This window comes from Anguilla anguilla, chromosome 4, assembly GCF_013347855.1.
Source record: "Anguilla anguilla isolate fAngAng1 chromosome 4, fAngAng1.pri, whole genome shotgun sequence".
Classification (NCBI taxonomy): Eukaryota; Metazoa; Chordata; class Actinopteri; order Anguilliformes; family Anguillidae; genus Anguilla; species Anguilla anguilla.
Window position 1 is genome coordinate 19,030,271 of NC_049204.1, and position 25,551 is coordinate 19,055,821.

General features: G+C 41.2%; 1 protein-coding gene across 4 annotated transcripts in view; it reads right to left on the reverse strand.

Annotated features, from left to right (window-relative positions):
* Window positions 1–37: 37 nt before the first annotated feature.
* LOC118226400 (ankyrin repeat domain-containing protein 12-like) overlaps window positions 38–25,551 on the reverse strand; it is a 29,930-nt gene continuing 4,416 nt past the window's right edge. The window contains exons 2-13 of one of the 4 annotated variants that reach the window (XM_035415989.1): window positions 12,848–12,961; window positions 10,628–10,778; window positions 9,812–9,880; window positions 9,401–9,547; window positions 8,933–9,136; window positions 8,357–8,499; window positions 7,829–7,976; window positions 3,112–7,568; window positions 2,751–2,849; window positions 2,400–2,543; window positions 2,092–2,187; window positions 38–1,320 (exon numbers count right to left, since the gene is read on the reverse strand). In XM_035415989.1, coding sequence (XP_035271880.1) covers window positions 1,135–1,320; window positions 2,092–2,187; window positions 2,400–2,543; window positions 2,751–2,849; window positions 3,112–7,568; window positions 7,829–7,976; window positions 8,357–8,499; window positions 8,933–9,136; window positions 9,401–9,547; window positions 9,812–9,880; window positions 10,628–10,778; window positions 12,848–12,907 — 5,904 coding nt within the window. In that variant the 5' untranslated portion in view covers window positions 12,908–12,961 and the 3' untranslated portion in view covers window positions 38–1,134. Of the gene's footprint in view, window positions 1,321–2,091; window positions 2,188–2,399; window positions 2,563–2,750; window positions 2,850–3,111; window positions 7,569–7,828; window positions 7,977–8,356; window positions 8,500–8,932; window positions 9,137–9,400; window positions 9,548–9,811; window positions 9,881–10,627; window positions 10,779–12,847; window positions 12,962–25,551 lie in introns of those variants that run through there. The other 3 variants (XM_035415991.1, XM_035415990.1, XR_004765034.1) reach the window with 3 other exon arrangements.

Sequence of the window (25,551 nt, forward strand, 5' to 3'; positions counted from 1 at the left end):
ACAATAAACACACAATATGAAGATAAGTAATTAACCCTTTTCCATTTCACAACAAATAATGTTTATTAAATTATATTAAATTATATTACAAATATGTACATAAAAATAAGAAGTAAATATCAAAATAGACACTATTATTGAACAATTGTTCAAAGGCATTATAATGTAAAAATATAAATATATTTTAGAATCTCAATTTGAACTGTAAAACTAACATTTTTCTGTAGGGAAACAACATTGAACTTATTTTAAATGTACTCCAGGATCAAAAGGGGAAAAAAGGTGAGTCTCCATAGTTGGTGCTCCAGGAAAGAAATGTTTTAGAAGCAATTACACAGTAGACCTGACAGCAGTCAAAGGTACAGTTTTTGAAAAAAGTACAAATTTGCAATGCATGCACAGCATTAATGTCACAAGTAAAAAATAATAAATAAAAAGAAGACTGCTGAAAATGGGAGAAGAAACGGGGAAATAAAAACCCTGACATGCATAATAATTGGTCAACAATGTAAGACAAGATATAAAAAGCTGAAATTTGGTCCATTAAAACAGACACTTTTGCAATCAAAATATTAATCTCTTACTGTTTTTACAAGTTAGATACAATAACAGAACTATTTACAAATACACATCTGTATAAAATAAGTTATTACAAAAATTAAGAACGCAGTCCTTACATGTATAAACACTAACTGCTGAAAAACAATAATTATATAGTAATCTTCTCTGAAATCTCTGGCAGATGACAGGCACCCCTCTGGGATTATTTTCTGATCTATGTTCTCTCTCTCCTTGGGGTTTCAAAGACCGCAACTCCCAGCACTGCTGGGCCCGTGACTACACAGTAAGTGCCTTGCAGTAATTGCCACTACAAGCAGCAGCACCCTGTCTGTGCTGTGGCCTGTAGGGTGAACACAAATGTCGTTAGGTTTGCTCCGCCTCCACCAACCTGAGCACTGCACAGTGGGTGACAGGCATTGAGTTGTGATTACCATGTGCACAATTTTTCATCCACAGGGACTGCCAGCATTCCTGGTCTTAGAAAGAGCAATCACGTGGCCCTGTTGCACACTTTCCTGTGATAAAGCGCTCTGAGTCTCGCCCCGTGCCATGTCGCGGCCATAGTCCGCGGCGTCAAACGGGGGCCAGTTCGAAGTCGTCGCTGACGTCCACGAGCGGGATGTAGAACTCGGGGATCTGGAAGATGCTGATGGACTTGTAGGCGGCGGGGTCCAGCTCCTGGAGCTTGAGCTGCCACTCCAGGCGCTGCACGGCGTTGAGCGCCGCCGCCTCGTGCTGCTGCCGCATCAGGAGACAGGTCTGCGGAGACACCGAGCGCCACGTGGGACACGTTAACCAGCCGCGTTCCCCTTTCTTTGGGGCTCGAGGGGGGAAACGAGTCTAACCATAACCATGCCGCAGTCTGCCTGGACCTGATCCAAGTCAAGCCTGATTGAACTGAGTTTAGGTTTTGATCTGGCACAGGGCCAGAGGGATTTGCTATTATTTGCTGCCATCTTCTGCAAGTAATCAACATTCTGAACATGCTCTTTACATGATTAGTATTCTTCATTTTAAACTCAGTGTTAACAGAATACCCCCCCATTTAGAGTATTCATAGTTAAAATATTGCCTTATTTCAAAATTGTATTCTCAATTAATGCTTTATAAGGTCTCATATATTCAGAAATTTTCAATATCCAGATTTATTAACGGAACATCATGGGGCATATGATCACGGCCGAACATATGAAACAACAGATTGATTATGACACTTTACGGGGCATGTTCTCAGTCTGTTTAATGAGAGTACAGTACACAGCTGAGAGGGGACATTTCAATTTAGTCCTTGTGGAAACCCTTTTTCAAAGTTCAAAAGACACGGCAGCATTTTCTAAAATGAGTATTCCTGCTTTTTATAATCACAAAGTGTACACTGCAACAATACCATGTAATCCATTTTCTATCGCATCATGGTAAAATAAAGATTGGGGGGATTTGTTGTGCAGGGCTAATCCAGACCTAAGATGCACTGCACAGTGAACTGTGAAAGTTCAATCCAATTAAAAAATAAAAAACAGAAAACCTTACCTTCAGCTTATCAAACTTGTCATCAACGTCTTGTAACCAAGACATGAACTGCCTAGCATTGAACCGGTCCCGGACGGAGGTTTTGCAATCATCCCCCTAACAGTCAGAAAAAGAAACAAAAACTGAAATCAAATGTAATAAATACATGACAAATTTGTGATCAAGAATGAATGTACTTCACTTTACAATGGTACTACATTTCTGAATAACACAACCAAGCCTGGGCTATGGCAGCTTGGAAGACTGCTGTTCTGCTCAGTTAACCATTAAAACTTACAGCAATTAGGTGTGTGTGTAGGACTGCTAACCTGAACATCCTGCGGCATGTTGTAAACTTCAGCGTCCAGCAGGACTGTGCAGGCACTGAAGGGAAGGGCCTGATTGGCTAGTGTTCTCGCTGCACGGTAATGGACACGCAAAACCTCTTGCTCATTGGAAAGGATCAGCTTCTCCTGGGAAAATGATGGGAATCTGCATTGGTGTTCAATCGCAACAACAAGCTTCAACTTCCAAATTTAACTCAAACGCAACCATTTGGCACAATTTTGTTTTCAATTTTATTTTCATTAAAAAAATAAATATCTTCACAAAAAAGAAAATATTCACAAAATTAGCCGCAAACTAACGATGAAAAGTTCCTCTTTCTTATGGAAACATACCCGTTCAATGCTGTGTTGCAAGCGCAGCTTCATGCGAACAACCTCCTGCTGTTTAAACATCTCTTTTAGTGGTTCGAGTAATGAGGGAGGTGGAGTTATCTGTTATCCAGGGGGGGAAAAAGACAAATATTTCTGAATTAAACCACATTCAATTAAAATAACTTGTGTCCACGTCCTGACAGTTAATTCTTGGGAGTTAATGTTTACACAGCTTGTACAACCTGGTTTTCTAATGTGTAATGTAGTAACTGTGGATCATTCGAAAAGAAACTTAAGCTGAAGTATTAGTGTCCAAAATTGCTTCTAAAAATGTTATTTGCTCAGGAAATATTTAACTCAAGAATGCATTTCCTTGACTTACAGTTGGAATACAGAGCTTGCCAAGTGGGTTTCCATCCAGGAGGTAGGATCCGTTGAAGGTCACATATTCATCATAATACTGTGGTGCTTGCGGAATAACATTACACAGGACTTTCCGCTTCTCTTCAATCTTTCTGCGGATATGCAGGAACTCATAGTAAGGGTTGGCTCTTTCAGTCTGGTAGGGCTCAATCTCCTCCAGCTTCAGAGAGTCCACAATGGCTGCCAGAGACTGCTGGGTCCTCTCTTTAGGGTGCAGGACGGTGGGCCCTGAGGGGATGGAATGTGGGACTCGATGCATCTTTCTCTTCCGTGGATGGGGCAACTGTATGTCATCCTCTTCCGACAGTCTGGTTTTGGATTTGGCACCACTAGAGTCAGAGTCCCCTTCTCCTGGCTGTGGAGAAGAACTTCCTGAGGGAACGTTGCTGTGCTCTGTTGGGAAATCCCCTTGCAGGCTATTGGGTGAGGAATCGAACGTATCCTGCTGCAGTTGTTGGAATTTCTTGTCAGGTGCAGCTACAAATGCAGTCATATCTTCACATGTTTCGGGCTTCACTTCAGTTATGGTACAGACCTGAGGGCTAGTTCCTATGGGAAGACACATATTCTCTGGAATTTCCAAAGAGCCACTCCTCTCCTTGCTCTCTTGAGCTTCATACAAAGTATTTTCTTCCGGTTGATGCTTAGCACCTTGACAGGATACCATGACCGCTGACAATGTAGAATCTGCAAATTCATTATTGTCAGACTGTAGATTACCTGCTCCCATGGATTCATTCATGAGTCTTTGCTTAGTGTCCTTTGGAACAACACTGTCTGTTTCCATGTTTTCTTGAGCATCCTCAGGCTCATTCAGGCTAGAGTTTTCAATGTTGTTAACCATTCCATGTGTTCTAGTATTAAAGGAAGCAGTAGAGAGACTTGTGCTGCTCTCACAGTGGATTCTAGTCCTTCTAGACAAATCAATGTACTGCTTCTCTATTGTACGGTCCTCCAATTGTCTATCTGCACAACAGGGACTATCTTCCAATAAGCTAGGATTTTCTTTCTGTGCAGAATCACTCTCAGGTCTCTGCAACAAATCCACAGAGAGGTTTGTGCACACATCCTGATGCTCACCACAGCAGTCAGATACTTTTCCATTTGAAGAATCTTGCTGCTGAGAAAGAGGGAATGAACAGATTCCTTTTGTATCCACAGGTAGAGACTCCTTAGTTTCCATAATTATATGTTCTGAGGGTGACTTCTCAACTGAGGGTTTTGTTCTAGAGTCTTCACCTTGAGGACCCTGCACATCTCCCTCAAGCAGAAGATCAGCGACACTGTTCTCCTTTGTTTCTGTGGCTGGCTGCAGTGAAGTATCTGCTTGGGACATGCTGACACGTTCACCTTCGTTTTTATCGGAATCCTGGCTGCCTGACTCAGAAACAAGACTAACATCTGGATGGACATGAGGACTTAAATGGGTTCCTTCATCTCCAGTGTCTCTTGGAGTATCAGCAGTGCAAATACTGAGGCTTGGGAGCAGCAATCCCGGAGTCCCGCAGCTTTCTGCACTGCTTTCAGGTCTGCCATCAGTGGATATAAGTTTGTCATCTTCATCCTCTGTTGAGCAAGGGGTCTCTTGCTTGTTGGACAGTGAGGTCCCTTTTTGTGGAACCCCATCAAGAAAACCATCACATTCATTTTCATGGACAGCCAAGGAAGACTGTATGGTGCACAACTGAGAATCTAAACTTTCCTGTACAAAACTGGAGTCATACTCAGCTAGGGGCCTTTGTGTTAGCACTGCTGTCTGGCAGGAGCCCTCTGAACTAGCCACTGAAACCACAGACACAGATCTGCACATTAAGCCGGACCTGTCGCTTTCTGCCTTTCCAACAAATGCTGCACTTTTTGTGTCCAGCGATACAGATCTTGAACTAGTGGCTTCCTTCGACACCTTCTCTTGGCTGTGAGCCTCACAAACATCTGAGCTTTTGGACCGAAGGTGGTCTTTGGTAAGGCACAGCTCACTGGGTGAGTTTTTCACCCTATCTTTATTCTTCAGCTTGCTGAGCTCTGCCACTGGTTGGTGTTTCATCCTCTCTCTTTCTTTCTGCTTGATTTTCTCCTTGTGTTTCCTGTGCCACTGCTCAATCTCCTGATCTTTTTGGCTCAACATTCGCTCAAAGCTGGTCTGCATGAGGTCATCATTAACAAGCCTTTTCTCTTTTGGTCGAGCATCTTTAGGAGCAGGTGAGGATTTTGATTTTGCCCCATCAGCCTCTGCTTCATTCATTTTTATTTTACTGGTTTTTGTTTGCTGAGACTTATCCTTATGCCCATCTCTGTGTCTGTCAGTATTTTTGTCCCTAGTCCTTTTATCTTTCTCCAGAGGTTTTAAAATATCCTCCTTATGTTTTGTCTTGTCAAGGGGAGTCTTACTGTTTTCACATACACTGATCCTTTTCTCTGTAAGGAAAGTTTTCAAGTTTGAGTTGGAGGAAGTAATGTCCTTTATTTTATCTTTTTTCTTTTTCTCATTGTCTTTCTCTTTTTCTTTTACTCTGTCAAGTTTACCTTGATCTGCTACTGCAACTTTTTCAGATGTTTTTCCTTTCTTATCTATGCTGTTTTTCTCTTTATCTCTGTTCTCTGTTGGACACCGCACTCTCTCTTGCTTCTCTTTCTCGCTCTTTCGATCCATTTTCTCTTTGATTTTTTTGTAGTCTTCTGGCTTTTTTGTCAAAAAGATGGGTTTTGATTTTTCACTCTCTCTTAGATTTTTCTCTAAGGGTGAATGTGAGCAACCAGATGTTACCTTTTCTCTCTCTTTCAATTTGTCTATACAGTTGAGGAGTTCACTTTTGTCTCCAAAGTACTCAGCTTTCTGTTTCTTTTCTCTGTCAGAATGTTTTTTATCCAATTTTTCAGACTCCCTCTCCCTTCCTGGCAACCTCTTATCTGTTTTTTCTCGAGCTCCCTTCTCTGGTTGGTCTTGTAGTTTGTTTTCGGAGATGGGATTGTCCTCCAGTTCTTCCTTCACACCAGAAACTATAGACTCCCAATTGGAAATATGACAATCTGTCTCTTCTGCTGTCTTCAACTCCTTTCCCTTATCCTCTCTGCACTGCAGTTCTTCTTTCTCCTTTTTAAAATCTTTGTCCTTTTCCAGCTCCTCTTTCTGCTTCTTATCTTTGCTGTGAGAGTGCTTTTCTTTTGTTGTTCTCTCCTCTTTTACCAGTGGCACATCTGCTCCCTTTTGAAGAGAGCCACTTTCAGGCACTTCATTTTTCTCAAGCAGAAGGTCTTCATTTTCATCACTCTTGAAAAAGTTATCTTTCCAGAATTCTCTGTCAAACTCCAGATGCCTGTGGCTATCTTTCCTGGTATCTCTTGGTCTGTGTTTGTCCTTCTCTGTCTCATTCTCTTTCCTGTTTGTGTCCTTCTCATTGTTGTTGTCCTTCCTGTTCTTCTCCTTCTCATTGTCATTCTCCTTCTTGGTCTTGTCTTTCTCCTGATGTTTCAGTTTGTGCTTCTTGATGACTTTGCCTTCTTTGTCAGTCTTCTGCAAGGCATCTTCACCATCGTCCAAGTTCTCTCCTTCCTCATCACAGCTGAGATCTTTGTGGTGGTACTTGCTCTTCTCTTTATGTTTTAAGCCTTTACTACCAGAGCTCTCTGATGAGTTGTACAGTTCCGGATGGTTGTTGTGTTTCACGCTGTCCACCTGACTAGGACTGTCACCAGAGGACATGCACAATTTCAAATTTTCCTTTTTGAGAGGACCAGACTGCTTGTCACTGTGGTTATGCTTGGGAGACTTGATTGATGACAGAGGAAAGAGATGGACAGAGTCTTCGTCTTTAGGGCTGAATGACATCTTGAAGGAATCTTCTTCGCTAGTCTTCTCTGGGGTCTCTAGACCAGGCACTGTCGTGGAGGGGAGCAGACCTTTGCAGTTTTCCTTTCTGTCCTCTTTCAGCTCTTGGTTTTCTTTATTTTTGCTTAGGTTTTTGTTAACATTGGATTTTCCTTTCTCTTTCTGCTCTACAGTGAGGTTCAGTTTTTTGGTCCTCACATCAGCTTTCTGTACTTCGATGGTAAGTGGACAAGTGGAAGAGCTCTTCCTCTCTGGGGAAGTTTCATCGCTTGAGCTCACAGAGCTGCGATACTGGATGCGTGATATTTTTTGCTTTTTTGACTTGCAGGTACGTGGGGACTCGCTCCTCTCCTGGTTGTCCACAAAATGGTTCTTTTCAAATGAATCCTTCTCTCGCTGTCTTGACTCCCGCTTCAAGCGGGGTCTGCCCTTCAGTGCATTGTTGAGGTCCTCCTCTTCCTCATCCTTGAAATCATATTCATCCAATCCAGCTGTAGAGGCAGATGTGTTTGTTGCATGTGTCTGTTTGCTGTCCTTTTCAGTGTCTGAGTATTCCATGTTGTCATCAGCACTGGTGTGGCCTTCAGAATCTGTCAAATTGAAATAAAAGTAATTTTAGGTCAGAATTCCTTTGGATTTCAAGCACACTTTGCTTTGTTTTTAGACCTTCTCTCAAGACATACTGCCTTGCCAAAAATATTCTGCAGCGTTGACATAATGCAAATGTAGAAGTATTACTACTTCAAAATGTTAACTAATATTCATGTCACAACGTTAAAATTAGTGAGTAAATGCAGTGTGGTTAATAGACCGTCTCTAACAGTGTGAGTTTGGTTAGGCTTAACCCCACCTGAGGAACGGTCATCTGAATTGGACAGCTGCACATGGCCCTTCAGCAGCTCCTCTATCTCCTTGGAGTCGGCCACATCCACGGGACGCTCTCCACGGTTATTGGCCTGGAAGGGATTGCCCCCATGCTGCACCAGCAATCTCACAATCTTCCATTGGGGATAAGCAGATAAACAGCTTGTTTAAAATCAAACCTCCTTATAACTACCAATCAAATCATGTACTGTATTTGAGTATTCAGACCCAGCCTAAACACATACATATTTTCAGATATCCTTTTTTTTTTTTAATCAAAGGATATCAATCCTTTGATTTTAAAAAATGCAATGTGACATGGTTTTTTGTGACATGGTTAACTTTGATTTTAATTGTTACACAGTGCTACATTAACCAGGGGAGAAAGATCCATTGCCTCCGTCACTACATCAGTACCATTGAAATACATTGTTCAGTGAAACATCCGCAGGTTTAGAACTAATTTAACCCCCAGACATATTAGTGTAAAATTAAGTGAACAAGCTTGCTGTACCTCTTTATGTCCACTGCTGGATGCGTCATGCAGTGGAGTGTCATCATCCAGCCCCTGTGTGTTGACCTCTGCTCCAGTGGCAATCAAAACCTTCGCAACATCATAGTGACCTAAGTTGCATGCTTCATGGAGTGGAGTCCAGCCTAGGAAATAAAAGGATTCACTTCAATGATACAATGGATTTCTGGTCACACCTTTAATATAAAGTGTCATCATAAAATACCTAATGAATTATTAAACTGCATTGTTGCTCATTAGTAAACTTCTGTAAATTAAACAATTGTATTAAATCTGGCCAGTGAGAGCTCCACACAAGGTTACAATATGAAATGGAAAATCTATCAGAGAATTTGACTGTTTATTTTAAAATATAACATGCCAATGGTACAGTTATTATGGAGAAGCCAACTGAATTTAGGCTAATCCAGAATTGAATAAGTGCCTCTTATTATTAAACTGGCATTCCTCAAGGTTACTTCACAGACAAAGATACACAAAGAGATAAAATATACAATCTATATCTGCCAGTTTTATTTCTCATCCAAACATTCAGCCAGTGAAAAGCTGCAGCCTCACCTGCAAAGTCTTTGACATTAACATCAGCCCCCAGACGGATGAGCTCCTTGACTTGTTTGACATCCCCCCGGATGGCAGCCATGTGTAGAGTAGTCTCGCCTCTCTCATTCCTCTTATTAATCTTATCCTTCTGCCTAGATGTCGTAGAGCTGGAGATCTTCTTCTGTACTGGTGCCGCTTGTGAGGGGTGATTGGGGGTGGAGTCTGAGGTCAAAAGGCACAAAAAGCAACTGTTAGCACCACCCTAATTTTCACAATAAAGAGCAGGACATTTTACCTCCATGAATAATCATACATGAATACCTGGCCAAGGAGATGTGATATGCATTAGAAGCCTATTTCAGTGTTTCAAAAAGCGATATGTGTTTGAAGCCTGGAAAGATTATGGCTTTGTGAGGAGCACTGATGTGTGTCTGAGGCCTAGAGATTTCAGCATCAGTAACTGGTAGTAGTTTGTAGAAGCAGAACCTGGGCTATTGTCTCTTGCAGTCATCTGCATTAGAAGTGCCATCTGTTTCCGCTCCGACAACGGATACCCAAACAGAATGTTCACTGGAGTCGACTTCTTGCTTCCCGTTTCCTTCTTCACTTTCTTCTTTTCTGGACCGTCTTTATCTGTTAAAATAACATTGGAGATTCAGGCAGATCCCTTGAGTGAGAAACACAATAAAAAAAATATTTTCTTCCCCTCCAAATCACACACTGCGGATCGCCACAGTCCCTCTGCAGTCAAGAGAACATCCCGGGAGACCCTCCCCCCTTTTAATCACCTTACACTATCAACAAGCGGGTTTGAGACAGAGCTGCAGATGCATGTGCCTATAAAGCAAAAAGCGCAGGTTGGCTGAGAGGGGGATTCTGGGAAACAGGCACTTTTACCTGCATAAATCCTGCAGGGAGGGCTAAATCTTTCCCCCCAGGTTTCACTCGAGTGTCCTGGGTCTGAATCTACAGCGTAAGCATAGACATTGGGAAAAGGGACGAGAGTAGGGAAGGAAAGCACTGTGTTAAGATGCGGACTGAGAATAATGACATAGACTGGGAAGCGCAGGAAGGTCCAGGGCAATATTCCACTGGTATCAGAAACAAAAGCTTGAAGAAAAGCCAGAAATGCGCTCAGGATTTCAGACTGGCCAGTCCAAACATGTCCTGGAGATGTCTTGTGTAGCATAAATGCGTATATTTATTTTTAGAGATATGATGTTTTCATATCTTGTTTGAATGCTTTTTTTGGTATTTGATAAAAGTTTGTGTGCTCTCAGCTTCTCAAAATAGATAACTTAAACTCCTAGTCGCAAGAGACACATGCAACTAGGCGATAATACAATAATATCAAGACCTACCTTTTTTATCTAAAATTTTAACTTAGCCAAACAATGTGATACATAATTAAAATATACTAACTATTAACAAGTTTCTGACAGGACATGTTTCGTACAGGGGCTGCAAACAAATCAGGGCTAATGAGCAAGCAAATGTGGTACAGGCAAAACTGTTCCAAAACTTTCATCATCAAGAAACATGTTTTACTGTCCCACAAATATAAATATTTTATGTTTAAGTGGCAAAGGTGTGAAACAATATTAGATACAAAGAGATTAAAGAGTAGAAAGATATGAAGCTAGAGCATCGGGCAGTACTGTAGTCAGCCACAGGGGGCAGTCTAAACACATGGCAGAGAAGCAGCAGGATTACCGGTGTCAGAGTCCCGCTCCTCGTTCCTCTGCGGGCTGAGGGTGAAGGTAAGCTTGCGTTTCATGGAAGACTTCGGCTTCATCTCCGTCTCCAACAACTCACACCGGTCCAACTTCGGAGTCTTGGTGAAGGAAGAAATTTTATCTTTGCTCTGGAAGAATGAAAATAAAAATATATGGAACAGATATATACAACTTATACAAAGACTGAGACATACACCATAGAAAGGACTTAGGCCTACATGATGCCAAAGTATGTAATGTTCAGGCTTACATATCACGGCAACATCAAATCGCAAGCTTCAATTTAAATGATTGTATGTGACAAAGGGCACCCTGCTTCTGAAAAGCGCAGATGACAGAAGATGGATACAGCCAATACAGATTTCTCTGAAGTTATTACTCAGTGTCTTCCCAGTAACAACGTGTGTCATGTCCAATCAAAAGGTTAGTGCACTCAATACTTGGAATGGAAATTCATTTCTGTAGTGTTTGAGACTTAAAATGTTACAGTGTTTATCTTGACTTGACCATGGTGGAGAAATGATATCAAGAGTACTATATTCTGTTATATTTTATAAATGAATCTGGCTAGGCTATATTATGTGTGTATAAATAACATAGTTATGGTCAATTGCATTTCAATTAAGTCAGTTCAAGAAATGAACTGAAATCCAATTAACTAAAAAAATCTTTATAGAACATTATTTTTCAGTCAGTTCAGGAAATTAATTTGCTGAATTGACTGAAGTGATAAGAAGTTGACCCCAAACCTGATAGGCCTAAATCATATGGTATGCTACATTGCCTAAATATAAATTTCACATATATTCAACAGTTAAAACAATTACAGTAATTATAAGACCACTTATACTGGGGGATCTCAAATTTCAAATCTTGGAGGGTTGCCCTGCCTGCAGGTTTTTGATGTGTTCCTGCACTCAAGTGCTTAAGTCAATGATTGGCTAAAGAGTATGCACACTTTGTTTTGAAAGCCTAAATTGGCTGCTGATTGAAAGAAGTCACATAAAACCAGCAGAGACTGCAGCCCTACAGGCCCCTGGCTTATACTCTGTCTACCTTTGTACTTTTTAAATGTAAATGCCTTCTCCAACAGGCCAGGGTCACAACGAATAAAGACCACAGTCCATGGTCCAAACCCGCAAATTAAATGGATTCGGTAGCCAGCGTTGTCCTGTAGCTAAGGTGGCCTGGCACGCCTTGTGCAAACACACTTGATGGAACCCTGCAACCGACTGTTTAGGGCAAAGTACTTCTCACGGCATGATAAGCTAAAAATATCAAATCATTCTGGCCATGTTACATGCTGACCACTTTATTATGGGCCTCTGGATCCTCTACATGTTGTCTATTGAGTTTCAGGTGTTTATGCCCCAGAAAATCTCTGCTGACCAACAGGAATGGATGCAAAATGTCACAGAAGATTTTGAGCGAATGAGTGAAACAGAATTTGTGGAAGGCAAATGAAACCCATTTGGAATACATATGAATTACAGTACATAAGTTATGTGCCTCTACAGCACCACTCCCATTTAAAATTTCATTTCAGCTTGCTCAGCAGCAAAAGGCACTCTCCTTAGCGGGAGTCAAGGCCACCCCGCTGATTCGTATATAAATAAAGGCTGGGAGACAGGTCTGAATTCCAGATTGGGCGGGGACACTGCCGTATTAACTTTGAGAAAAATGTTTCCCCCACAACTCCCTCCATCATGATACAGTTGGGTTAATGGTTAACAGAACTGGTAAAACTAAGTACTGTAGGCTGCCCTGGGTAAAGGCATCAGCATAGCACATAGGCTACCGAAAGGTCCCAACCTGGGCCCCGAGTGGCACCGGAGTGCAATAGTGACTCCCGTGGTGATCGGGACACCTGGTATCTGCGCGTGCCAGCTGTGCCAACTGTGCAGTTCAGTCGCTGCCAAACTCCACAGGTGAACTGCAGAGGTAAACTAAGCAGCGGTTGGCTACGCGTGTAACACACGCTGATCCAAAAATAAGAGAGAGCAGTGCAGCAATGGGACTTAGAAATTAATTCTAAATTAAGGAGAGACAATGACGGGCCTGAAAGTTTATATAAATATATTTATTAACCAAGTAACCAAGAAAATGCTATATGAGACCTGCTGGCTGAACTCAGTACTGAGGCTGTGTCCCTTGGCTCCAGACGTTTGAGTGTAAAGCACAGCTGGCAGGTGCCTACCTTCTTCCCTGTTTGTTTTTCCACCATGGTGCCGCCTCCGTCGGTCCCAGGTTTGGCCATGGTACAGCTGGTGACTAGCCGCGGCGGCTAGTCCCCGGAGTGCTCATCATGAGTCTGCAAAGTAAACCCCGCTTTAGCGCTGTGTCATCACGTGTGTTTGGTTACCGCGCAGGATGTGTCATAGGCCTATATGTGCCTTGTTTCTTACAACCAAGATGCTGAAAGGCAAGCAGCTGGTTAGTGCATTTGTCCAAGTAATCGCTCACGCGGAAGGCTTGTGTGCCATCTGAAACCAATGTCTCATTACTTGACAGTTTTGCAGCAGGCTTATTTCACTTCTTGATTATCATGGACAGTTTAATGCAGTTTGGACAACTACATCTGGGAGCCATGTGAAGAACTGAAAGCCACAAAATCACATTTTAATTTTATCAGTTGAGCAATACTCTGCATTTTACTCCCGCAAGTCAAAGCAAAACCCAACGCAACCCCTTCTTCAACCGAAAACAGTTGTCGTTGATTTTGATAAGAAAAGCTAATAATTTACTTGCCAATTCTGCCTTCAATCAATCTTTCATTGCTGGATGTGGAATGCTATGGACAAATATATAAATTCAATATAAAATATTTTGCCCCAAAAAGGGTGCTATTACTAGCTTGGTAGTTCTTTTTTTTTGTTCATTTCGACTCCCCAAAGATTCCCCTTTCATCTTTCAGGCAGAAAGTGCAAAGAGAGTGTAGGCCTGCTTCTACTCATATACAGAATGAAACAATGGGTACGAAGTAGAAACAATCTGTTTTTTGGAAGATTAACTACTATGGCAGCCTTGTGTCAACCCCAAAGCAGTCAAACACTTTGATGTTATCCCAACAGTTCAGCATAATTATATTCACTAAACAAAGAATTAAAGCCTAAAAGTGCAGATTGCAGCTTTCGTGCTGAAGCGGGAATGATAATGTTCAGCTCCTTGGAAAGAGAGAGACAGAGCGAGAGAGAGAGTGAGAGACAGCAGGCGCCAGTCTGCAGGCCGTAGTTACTGTACGCACTCAGTACAGTCTGGACGATTGCACTGCAGAAGCAGATTGCAGCAATGCTACAAATGTCCAAATGCTCTCCTAGCAACCAGGTTTTAAACCAAACTTCATCCAGGTCTTTTTTTATTGCAAGGTTTCACGTTTCACCGTCTCGTCACTGGACAGAGACAAAGCTTGCGCTGTTAAAATGAAGATGTGCTTTTAAAACTCCAATAAACCTGCTAATAAACCTGTAGCGACTTCCCTGTCAGACTTGCAAAGAAACCTTTCATGGCACAGCAGTAGCTAGACGAGTGATTTCGGAGGTAAAACAGCCTTAATTCTATCAACCGCTAAAAGCTGGATATCGTTGCTGTTATGAAACGAACCAGCTGGTGACCGCACACAGATGGTATTCTTCTGTTACATATGGCATGTGGCTTTTTTCTGCAGGCTCGCTGTCCTCTGTTTAACCCAGGAACCCCATGTGATCAGTCTGCACCAATCAGGTGTGCGTGTGGTCTGAGTGCCTTTTAGCCCGACATGATTATGAAAAATAGATTTTAAAAGTACACATCAGTCTGATTAATCTGCACCGCTACAGCCTTCCCTATAAAATAGACCAATGTTCTGCAAACGCATTAACACCCTCTGAAACTATCCTGTATTGCCTACATTCATCTGCCAATACCGACATAACAGTCTAACTAGAGACACCAAGTTAAGTGCTAGGGGTAATACAATAATTCAAATGGTTAAATAACCATTCCAACTATGTCCACCTTCATAGTATATACTGGCTTAATGGAGTTTTCAACAAGGAGAATCATACTCCACAAATTACTTGCAAGTACAGTAAAGAGACAGAGGTAATGCAATATGGAAGCAAAAGGAAAGAAAACATGGCTTTATGCCCACTTTAGACAGTCTACTCTTCAGAAAAAGCTATCTTGCCAGATATCTGTATTTTCTACCTGAGCCTCTGGCTCCCTTCAAGCACAACACTACCGAGCTCTCTGGGCACCGACAGATTTCACAGCCTCTGTACTGTCATCCCATGTCTATCTCAAACTCTTTATGCTTTCCCCCATCTGAATAAAGTTGTGTTTAAAAAAAAAAAAAAACAACGAAGGCAGACTGGTTGCTCCCTAAAGTGTAAAAATAAATCACAACATTTACAGAACTCCATCGGTGAATATTTAATTTGAAGAGCAGTGAAAATCCAAGATCTCCAAAAATCATTGGAGAGTAAAAGCAAGCAAGTACAACATTAATCTCACAACTATTTGCAAGGAAAATCCATCATACATTTACTTCAGTTGGGCTATCCAATATGCTATCAAATCGGAGCATTGGCATCTCCAAAATGAGCCTTCATACATATCCTACAAGTCCCAAAGGGCCGTGCGTGAGATGTGCCATCCTCTGGTGCAGTAACTGCACAGCTCAGCTGGTGGACCGTGCGCTGAAAAGCAGCCGCAGCTGGATGCTTTTCAGAGGCACATACTCGTACTTCCACGGCTGTTTAAAAAAGAAATTACATCTCACAAGGGAGGCACGAGTGCTGCTCTATACCTTCTTATCTGTGAGTCAATCCTTACTTAAGACTGAAGCACAAGGCTCATTCGGTCAGCAGTTCAGAGCACAACGAATGCATTACATAGCGGCATTTCAGCAGCACATCCGTATTAATTTCTGCATGCCCATTTCTGTATGCACTATCAAGAACATCTCCACATGACATTACCAAAAAGGCAGAAGAGTGTCTTTGTGAGGTTATGACGAGGAGTTTACACAAGCTTTTCCATTATGCTTGTGGACAGTCATCTGCCTGGGGGAAGCTGGGACTACTAACCGATGATCGATTATTCTTCATGACACATTTGTCTCGATCATCCATAAAGATTAATATCTAATCTAATAATTATATTTTGAATAGCTTAATGTTTCCTCTTTCGGAAAAAAATCTGTTGGTTCTGTTTCGTAGAAAACGTAATGATTTAAATAGACCACCAGATAGAGGTCTATATTTTAAACTCCTGAGATAAGCTTGGACATGTACGTCCGCGAACTGGTGCAATATACAGTCAGTAACGCGTCACAGGCAGAGAGGGGGACAATAATACAGTGTCTGTCACTGCTAGGGAACAAAAATAGGGACCAACCGTAGATCAAGCTAGATATCACTGCTGTTTTATTACAATGTCAGCAAATTACACTGATTTGTTGTTTCGCAAATATCAGCAAATATATTTTCACAAATAAACCAAATAGCCCTTATGTGGTTACAGAATGGACGAATGGTCCAACTCAGTGGCCAAGAGGTACCATATCATTCCCAAACATCTTCTATCCTATTGAATCCCCCAATAAGGAACCTTGTCAACTATTATGATCCATGACCAAAAAAAGGAAACTAATGTTAGCTAGCTGACCATCAAATGGTTTCACATTGAACATTCGATTACAGAAGCAACGTTAACGATGTCATTTTGAGGACTACTGCCCTGAGCTGTTGCTAGCCACAGATTAGCTACTTAGCAACAAATTAAAAGGGCAAATTCGGGTTTTAAAATATATTTGCCATGCAGTTAGTCATACAGCAGCCTCTTGGCAGTTAGAAATTGTAGTGTTTTTAATATATTGCTAGATTTGGTTGTAATTTAAAGACCTAGGCTATACCTGACTGCTTCATTGACTTCCAATGGAAACCCAAATTTCCCCCCTTGGGAGTTGCATCTAGCCTATTTCAAGTACGTAGTCAAGATGTTTACCACTAGATGTTCCCAGATGTTCCATTTGTCTAGCCTAGGTCTATACCTTGCCTATATCCTGTTGGTGAGATGAAATAATGACCTATCCGTGGGATTATTACAATAAGATTTAGTAAATGCGACAAAGCATCTTTCATTTATTATTACACACATGAAGTCATTGAGCTACTATCATACTGTTTAAACAGACAATGTAGGCTAAGTGTAGCAAGCAGAAAGAAGAGACGTTAATTCTCTGAGTTGTGTTCATTGCGTTGCCTAAATTTAACAGCCATCTAAAGCAATATCGTTCTATTTCATCCAATGCTTTTTCAATGTGGATGAAAGGAAACCCATTCACAAAGCTTTTCCTGGAGTCAGGAAAACTAGTCTTTTGCCTCACTGTCATTTTTATTGGTGAGCTATCATCAAAATTAATCAATCAAACTAATTATTGTAAATTTGCATCCCTAGTGGGAAGTGAATTTGAGTTCAGCATGGTGCTTATCTGTCATGTGACAACAGCACTGAGCAGCCTCACACTCGTGACATTAGGCTGCGAGGATTGGTAGCACAGTAGACTGTGGAAGTGCTGCCGTCGTGCGATTTTTCACTCCTGACTCAGGGGAATGGATATACGACGTGACGGTGAAAGACTGGCGCGTTGGCCAGTGGCCTCCTGTGCTTTCGCCATGCAAGAAGAAGCGTACCGCAGCTGACAGAGGCATGTGCACACTCCAGCACTGAACTGTGTCAAGAGTTGATAACACCACAACTGGGCACATCAAATTAATATCAAATCTACAAGGGTGAAAGAAAGAAGGGCAAGAGAGAGCGAGAGAAACAGAAGGGTGAGACAGAGAGAAGGGCAAGAAAGAGAGAGGGGCAAGAGAGAGAGAGAAACAAGGGTGAGCGAGAGAAAAAGAGAAGGGCAAGAAAGAGCGAGGGGCGAGAGAGAGAAAGGGAGAAGGGTGCGAGAGAGACGGAGAGAAGGGCGAGGCGAGCAGAGGGAGCTGAGAGATGCCGGGGGGTGCAGTAACCCAATCCCCCTGACTGTGCAGAGAGGAGGAGGGCAGAGCTATGGATAGCACAGCGCACAGCACGCCCCACTAGAGAGCGTGCGGCACGGGAGACGGGCCACAGAGGCCTGTGCAGCACATCAGGCAACCGCACCTCAAGCTGGGAGGGCACAAAGGGCAACGGCACACGAACTCAGACACCTCGCCACCCTTCACTAGCCTACACACAAAACAAATTGTGCTGCTTATTTTACGTGCATTATTCAGGAGGTATCTTGCTATACCCAGAGGGCTATTGATTTTCCTAATTTAATTTTCCATCCTTAACACCACCATAGAATATCAAGTTGCAAGCAGGCCTTACCCAGCATACTGTGTACAGTTTTCCATGTCCATGCAGCTCCTCAATTAATTTAAGATACAACAATATTGAATTCCATGGACAAACATACAGGATACCAGGATACATTATTAACATTAAAAGTACTTTTTAAAAGAAACCATCTACTCCAACTCAGGACAAACAGGACAAATCTTTAAGTTGAAGGGTTACTCACAAAATACCTTATTATGACCACCTATATTGCTTAAACCAGTCTTTCAGTCTTTTCAGTTCCATGACTTCCATGGCCAATAGAGCGTCAAGAAGTACCGCCCTCAATCAACTAGGAAGAGACGAGACACTTTGGGCCGGACCATCACACTTGACCATCCCATTGACTGGCCAGTTTCATAAAACAGCTATCAATTACCATTCTGCATGTGTGCACCATATTCCACCAGGAAGGTCAAAAAAGATTTCATTCATAGCCAATAGTGTCACAGGCTGCACTGCTGATGAGTTCACTAGTGTTGTTTGCACCATCTCGTTCTGCTGCGTCAATGAATGTTACAGAGCAATACGCCCGTGCGATCATCTGAGCTGTGCACAGCTACCACATGGCCGCATTCTCACAGCTGAGGTACTGTGCGGCGGACTGCTGCGACCTACCTATGCACAGAAATGAATCATGCAGAAAAAGAAAGATCACAAGGATGCCGTAAATGTGAGTCACGTCGACTAAGACCGATGAACTGTGATTCCTGAGAACTTATGTGTAATCCTTGAAAATCCGAGAGAACAGACAACAGTGCCCTACATTAATTCTCAAATACTGGAACCAAAAAAGTGCTCCTGCACTCTCTAGTAAGCAAAGTATCTTAGTATGTTTTCTGTGACCTCTTTACCCGTCTCACTGACAAACGAGACGCTTCTGGAAACGTCTCTCTCTAAAACGTTGGCTGTCAGAAATGCCAATTCATCACGTTGACAACAAATAAATAATCAATGTCCAAAGTCTGTATACCTTATTCATAGGGGAGAACAGGCAGGCAGACAGATGACTGCAGCATCAGCCAATAGTTAACTGGTGTAAATAATTTGATGAGGACTGTAAAAGTAAAGACGATGCATTGAGAATTCTGAAACATGGGGGCCTCCAGGTGGCTCACTCTGTAAAGACACTCATTCCAAAGCAAACGTGAGCAGCCACACCCGAGCCTAACAGCACATCTCATTCAACAACGAGAGATCTTGTTGAGCTGCTCAATAGTAGAATCATGTGTGCCTTAGGGTTGAAAACCTATAGGATGGCAGACCTCTAGGAACAGTGTTGGATAGCCCTGTTGTACAGGATCCCAGGATTCTCTTCTTAAAACTGCTATTTTGTGTTTTTTGAAAAATGTATCTTAGTCTAATAAACAGTTTTTATTTTATAAACTGACAGTTACAGGTGCAGCTCGCATCTCTGGGCTCAGATCAAAGAAACACACAATCACCTACAGCTGCATCACACTGCAAATAGTAGAAGTTACTCAGACAATTCCACAAACCGATTTTACATGTTATAGAACTCACAACTGAATGGGTAATGAACAACATGAATGTTGCGGACAGTAAGGCAAGCAGCGTGACAACTGAGACATCTTTTAAGCTACCAAGCACAGAACCATCGTAGTACTGAACTATGGCCGAATTTCGTGTTTTTCAACAAAAGGCCAGAGCTGGTATTGAATATAACAATTTATGTTTGAAATGCCTCTCATAATCACAGCCAGGAAATAAGAGTGATGGAACCATAGATATGTATATTTAACTAGACAGAAAAAGACACAAAAATTGACTGATTGATGAGCTTTTATTTAATAGTTAAATAAACTTGGCTTTCTACATTGAATTCAATGGTCAGCAAGCTCTTTTGCCCTCAACATGCGCAGTAGAGGCTGTTTGTCGTTACTTCCTAGGCTTCACCGCCTGACTCATCTTACCCTCTCCAGTTCCTAAGTATGCTCTATGGATGGAATAAACATTAACCTACATGGTGCATATGGCCTTCAGAGCTAGATTTACTCAGTTAGTTAATAAGCAAACAGGGAACAGGGAGCTTTTCATAAGCCTACATGAAGCTATGTTTATTTGTGTAATGAATTATGTAGCCTGTAAGCAGTTAGATACTGCAAGAAAATGCTTTCTGAAATTGGACAAGCATCTCTTGATGGTTAGATCACACGGGGCAGAAATAATACATACAGTAAAGTGCTCATTTTGGGGTTTCAGTGTGTTGCAACCTGAATGCAAACCTTGCTGAATCCTTTGGTAGTTCATATACAGGTTTGGGAAATGTACCCTAATCCATGAGGATTTGTGATTCTATCTGGCAACAGTTATTTCAATGTTCTTTTAAGCTACTGAAAATGTTTCAGATTTTTCAACATTAAGTAAGTGCCCACAGCTGAAATGATCTGCTATGCAGTTTTTTGAAAATATCAATACGAAGAATTTCAGTCTACTGTTAGGCTAGATAAACGCAACACATAGGTCTTAATAATAATAATGCCACCTATGGGCTATAAGTGTTATGGTTAAAATATAAGGTTATGCTCAGGCCTATTCTGTAAGTTATTGTGGCCACTAAGTATTTTTTATTTTCTATTACCATATCAATTAGGCCAATTGATTAAAATAGTATTTTTGGTTTTCAGTGTGCAACACTGAAAATTGCAAAACAATTGCAAATAGAATTCACACTCAAAGAGAAATGTCTATCTTTGAATGCTTTCACTTAGCTACTCAATGAATCCTCTCCTATAGTCGGAGAATGCTGGAATGCTGAGTCACCTGACTGCTACTGTTAGGTAGTAAACAAAGTAGCACATGTACTGCAGATTGGACTGTGAGCATGCGGAAGGGACCGTATCAGTACAAGTAAACCACCAGAGTGATTGTCAAATCAATGAATGGGACCCCAATGACCCCCTGAAACCATGCATACATGTCAGGAACAATGCTTATTGTACAATGCACCATTTATGGCACATTTTTAAAGTGTAGGTCTGCATTAATTTTGGCAGCATGTTATCATGAATCTCTCACCTGTGACCTACTTCAACATACTATAATACAGGCCTCTATAGTGCTCCCATGTTTGGAGCATTTGCTCCTGAAAAGTGATGTATGCTAACTGAAAAAATTATTTAGGAACACATCTACTAATTGTGTGTAATTAGTGTACTCCTAAATTTTTCATGTTTGGGAGGAGCCCTGTAATATATAATTATGCTTTGAAAATCCCATTAAAATAAATGTGAAGTATGTATCCTTTAAGCAAATACTGGATGGACTGTCATCAGAAGTGTGAACTGAACTCACGTGGACTGCCTGACAAGACAATTGGCAGCACCCGCAAGCAAAAAATTCAGAGAAAAATGCACTGAACAGCAGCACTCCTCCAATCTCTATGGGTGGAATTAAGTTGTCAAATAAATAACCTGCGATTACTCTTAATGACCACTTGGTATTTAAAACAACTTTCCATTTACGAACTATGAAGGCCACAGTCAACAAAAGTTTTAAATAAAAATTACCTTTGAGCCAAGATCCCTAAAGACCTATTGTGAGCTAACTCTGGCTATTTGATAAGTTGATTTTGATTGCAATGCATGCATATTGAACCCCTCCCCAAATGTAAAACATTATATTTGAATATTTTAAATAAAACCACAAACATCTAAATATAAATACAGAAGAAAAAGGAGGAGAAAAAGGGGACACTGTGCTGCCCTTCAACCTAAAAAGACTAGGTTCATGCCGGTTTACCATACATGCCTTCAGTCAGCCATTTCTAAATTATTCCAATTATTAAGAGGCTTACAAAGCAAACTTTTCGAAAAATGATTTTTTTTGGGAAGATCTAACAAAAAGAGTAAGTCGCTCTGAGTAAATCTTGCTTTCTGTAAACTGGTATGAATGATGCTTTGATGGAGAAAGAAACTAAACACCATTTAGAAGAAATGACTCATAACTAAGCAGATTCTCTGTGAGAAACAGCTAACTTACAATTTACAAAAGCTGAATGAGTCAGGCCTTGACTTGCTAATAATACAAAATAAAGTTGCCATTTCAGAAAGAAATAATTTATGTAAAAATAGTTCACATGATTTCCTAAGACTAGGCCGTAAATAATTATAAGTTGCTGTCATGTGACCAAATTATGGTACTTATATGCCTCAAACTCCCTAGCTGCCTACTACCTACCAGCACAAGCAGTGACCCATTATAGTATGTTGCAGTCTACCAAATGAAGCTGGCAGAGCAGCAATAATATACCAAAATGAATCATACAAATACACAACGCTGCTTTTCTCATCCACAGGTCTGTCTACAAGACAGTAGGCAGGTAAAGATTAGAGACCTATTACAGCTCTCGACAAGAGGACCAAACAGTAACACAACCTTAATGAGCATGATGTTTTATTATAATGGAGATAGGAAAAAGTGTGCATCCATTATAATGCTTTCCATTCATAACCTGTCCTACGCACAATACCTTGCAAGAGGCCTGATTCTTAGAGTGAATTATTTTTTTCTCTTTTGTCCAAGAGCGATAAAACGTTACGAGTCCGCATCCAGGAGCAAAGAATGTTATAAAAGGACCCCCTTAGGCTTTACAGTAAAGTGCCCAATATGAATCCTCCCGTACTTCCATTAATCATATCTTGCCTGACAAGCTACTGGCAGGGAATTATAACAGCGTAATATTTTTAACAAAAATAGACACCCATTAATCACTGAACTGACAACAATGTGAAGCTGCGTGAACAGACTGAACACACATGCCTTTCATATTTTAACTCAGTAATCCATCATTGTTTTCACTACACGTAGCCAAACTTATGCAATGTAACTGTGTATGAAAGAACAACTGAACATATCAAAACAGTGCACCCTGGCAAATAGTAAATCTGGAATTAGTGCATGAATTATGTTCTAATGAGAACAGTGTATTTTTTATGGCAATAATTTGCTTTCTTTGCAATTTGAACCTAGGAATGGTCACCTACTCTAGTCTGCAGTTTGTCTGCAGTGCCTGACCTCTGCTGCACTGTGGAGTGCTCACAGGAAGTGCTTGGGATGACAACAAACCCACATTCTAATGCTAGCGTGCACATGCAGGGCTGTGCAATCATCAGGCTCCGCTGCCACCTGCCAGTACGCACGCACGCACACACACACACACACACACGTGCACACATGCACATGCACACACGCTCGCACACACACACTCACACACACACACACACACACGCACACGCACACACTCGCACACACACACGCGCACACACACACGCGCACACACACACGCGCACACACACACGCGCACACACACACACACAATGTGAATTTGTGGTCCGCTTCCTGGAATACTTCTAGGGCACACAAACACAGAAAACATACTAAAAAGCGAAAGGCTGCACATTTTTAGCCCTCAAGCCCTGGGATTTATTTTGGGAGTTGGAATGGATGCCTCCCACCTTATGTTCTGTGTCAACCTGTGGTCATAAAGGCAAGGTTTGACATCAGTGTTGCTGGGAAATGAGCACAGTATTCAGGAACGGTGGTACTGATAACAACCAGCAACACAGTTGTATTGCAAAATAACCTCATTTTCATTGCATTCCTTAATCAAAAGTTCAAACATTTCAGACTGTAGTACATTTGCACTGGCCAACCAAACCATGACAGTGCTTCATAGCAGGGAATAATATGCGCTAAGTCACTTCCAAAACTGCCACCTTCAGAGACGCCTACAATCGTAGCACAATTTACCGCCAATGGTGAGGTGTAGCAGCAACTAACTAATTATTTCAGGCATTAATGTAAAAGGGCCATTTTTACAGCCCCTTCGAACGTCATATCCTCGGGCCCTATGAAGGACTTTGAGAGCTTAAGTGTAACTTTTGCACTCCCATTCCTAATGCCCAAGTCATGACTGATAAGAAATAATACCGGTTACATATTTTCAGCAGATATGATAAAAACCTGTTGGAATAGGATACAGCAACCAGAACGACCCATTACCTGGCCTGTTGGGCCATTTAATTTTACTTCATAAACAAACAGATGAATTATTCAGACCAGGAGACACCTGTGGTTTGAAAATATGTCCCAGAACTAAACATATGTATCCTTTACCTCTCAAAATTGTGGGTCAACAGCTGTTGCAAAATATACATCTTTAACTATCTGCAAACAGCAACTGCACTCTGCACTCTCATGTTGCAAACATTGTGCAAAAACAAAACACAACCTGCAACCGGCAAGACCTACAAATAAGCCTGATGAATTTAAAATGATAAAGTCGTCAAGGAAACTTTGAGGATATAACTGAAGTAATCTGGTGAATGTACCCAAAGCCCATTAATAAAATTATCACAAGAAATGTAAATTGACATTTTCAACAAGAAAAATGAACAAAACTTTTAAAGATATAAACAAGTCTGAGTTTAGGTTCCTAAAATGAAAATACAAATTCAGCGCCCAAATGAAGTATCCATATATTTTAAGCTGCATTGCTATTGTATCCCTGTAACATGTAGCCTATTTTAAGCAACCATATGTGTGGAAATTTAGTATTAGGCAGGTTATTGAAGGGTTTTTTTCTTAGACAATTTGAATGTAACAACATCAGTGTTACTGACAAGTTTAGCCGATGTAAATGACTGCAAAATGTATTTAGGAAATGGGTACTGTTAATGAACATCTATCAAGAAATTACATTCAATGATAATTTGTCTCACAAATACAAAAAGTACTCTATCCCTGAAATAACAGGTTTTACATAAATAAATAACTAAAATAAGTGCTATGACTCAGTTAGATAATCAAAATGAGGACGATTTCACCAGCCCCAAAGCTCCCAGTCTAGTTCTTCAGAATTTCTGTAGGACTAGCCACTCAATATGTACCTAGCTAAACGATTAATAGTGAAAAAAGCTAAAGTGAGAAATTGTGCAGTGGCAAAGAATTTATTCGCCTAAATTAACTAGAAAGCCATGACCATCAGCAGTTCACAGGGATTCATCAAACAGTAGGCAGCTCATATTAAGACATAATGCTTGAATAAAATGTAGTGCTGTACGTTTCAAAAGCTATAACAATGTAGGAGTATGTGTCAAGCAATTAGAGCTAAGTGACATTTAAGAGGGGCTTTCCCTCATACATAGAAACAACATAGGCTGATGTTCCCCTTCCAAAAAGAGGAAGACTAAGTTTGTAATTCCACTAGAAAAAGCACAGAAACCATGCCACGGCAGAAAGGTTTCACCGCCTCCGTAAGAAACTACAAGCTCCCACTTCAAACAACAACTAGTATCAGAAAAGGGCTTCCTTGATGCATGTTTGAAAATGTATTGCATCATAGCTTCACAAACACATGCTAGTGTACACTGAAAAAAAAATCCCACAGAATGTCAGTAAAATGACAAATTGTTATATGCAACAGGGGGCATTTGCAGTAAAAGCGCTGTTGGGCCAAAGGTCAATGTCCAATGGGTCAGCAGTCTGAATCACTGCTCTTATGACCCGTGACTACACAGACTT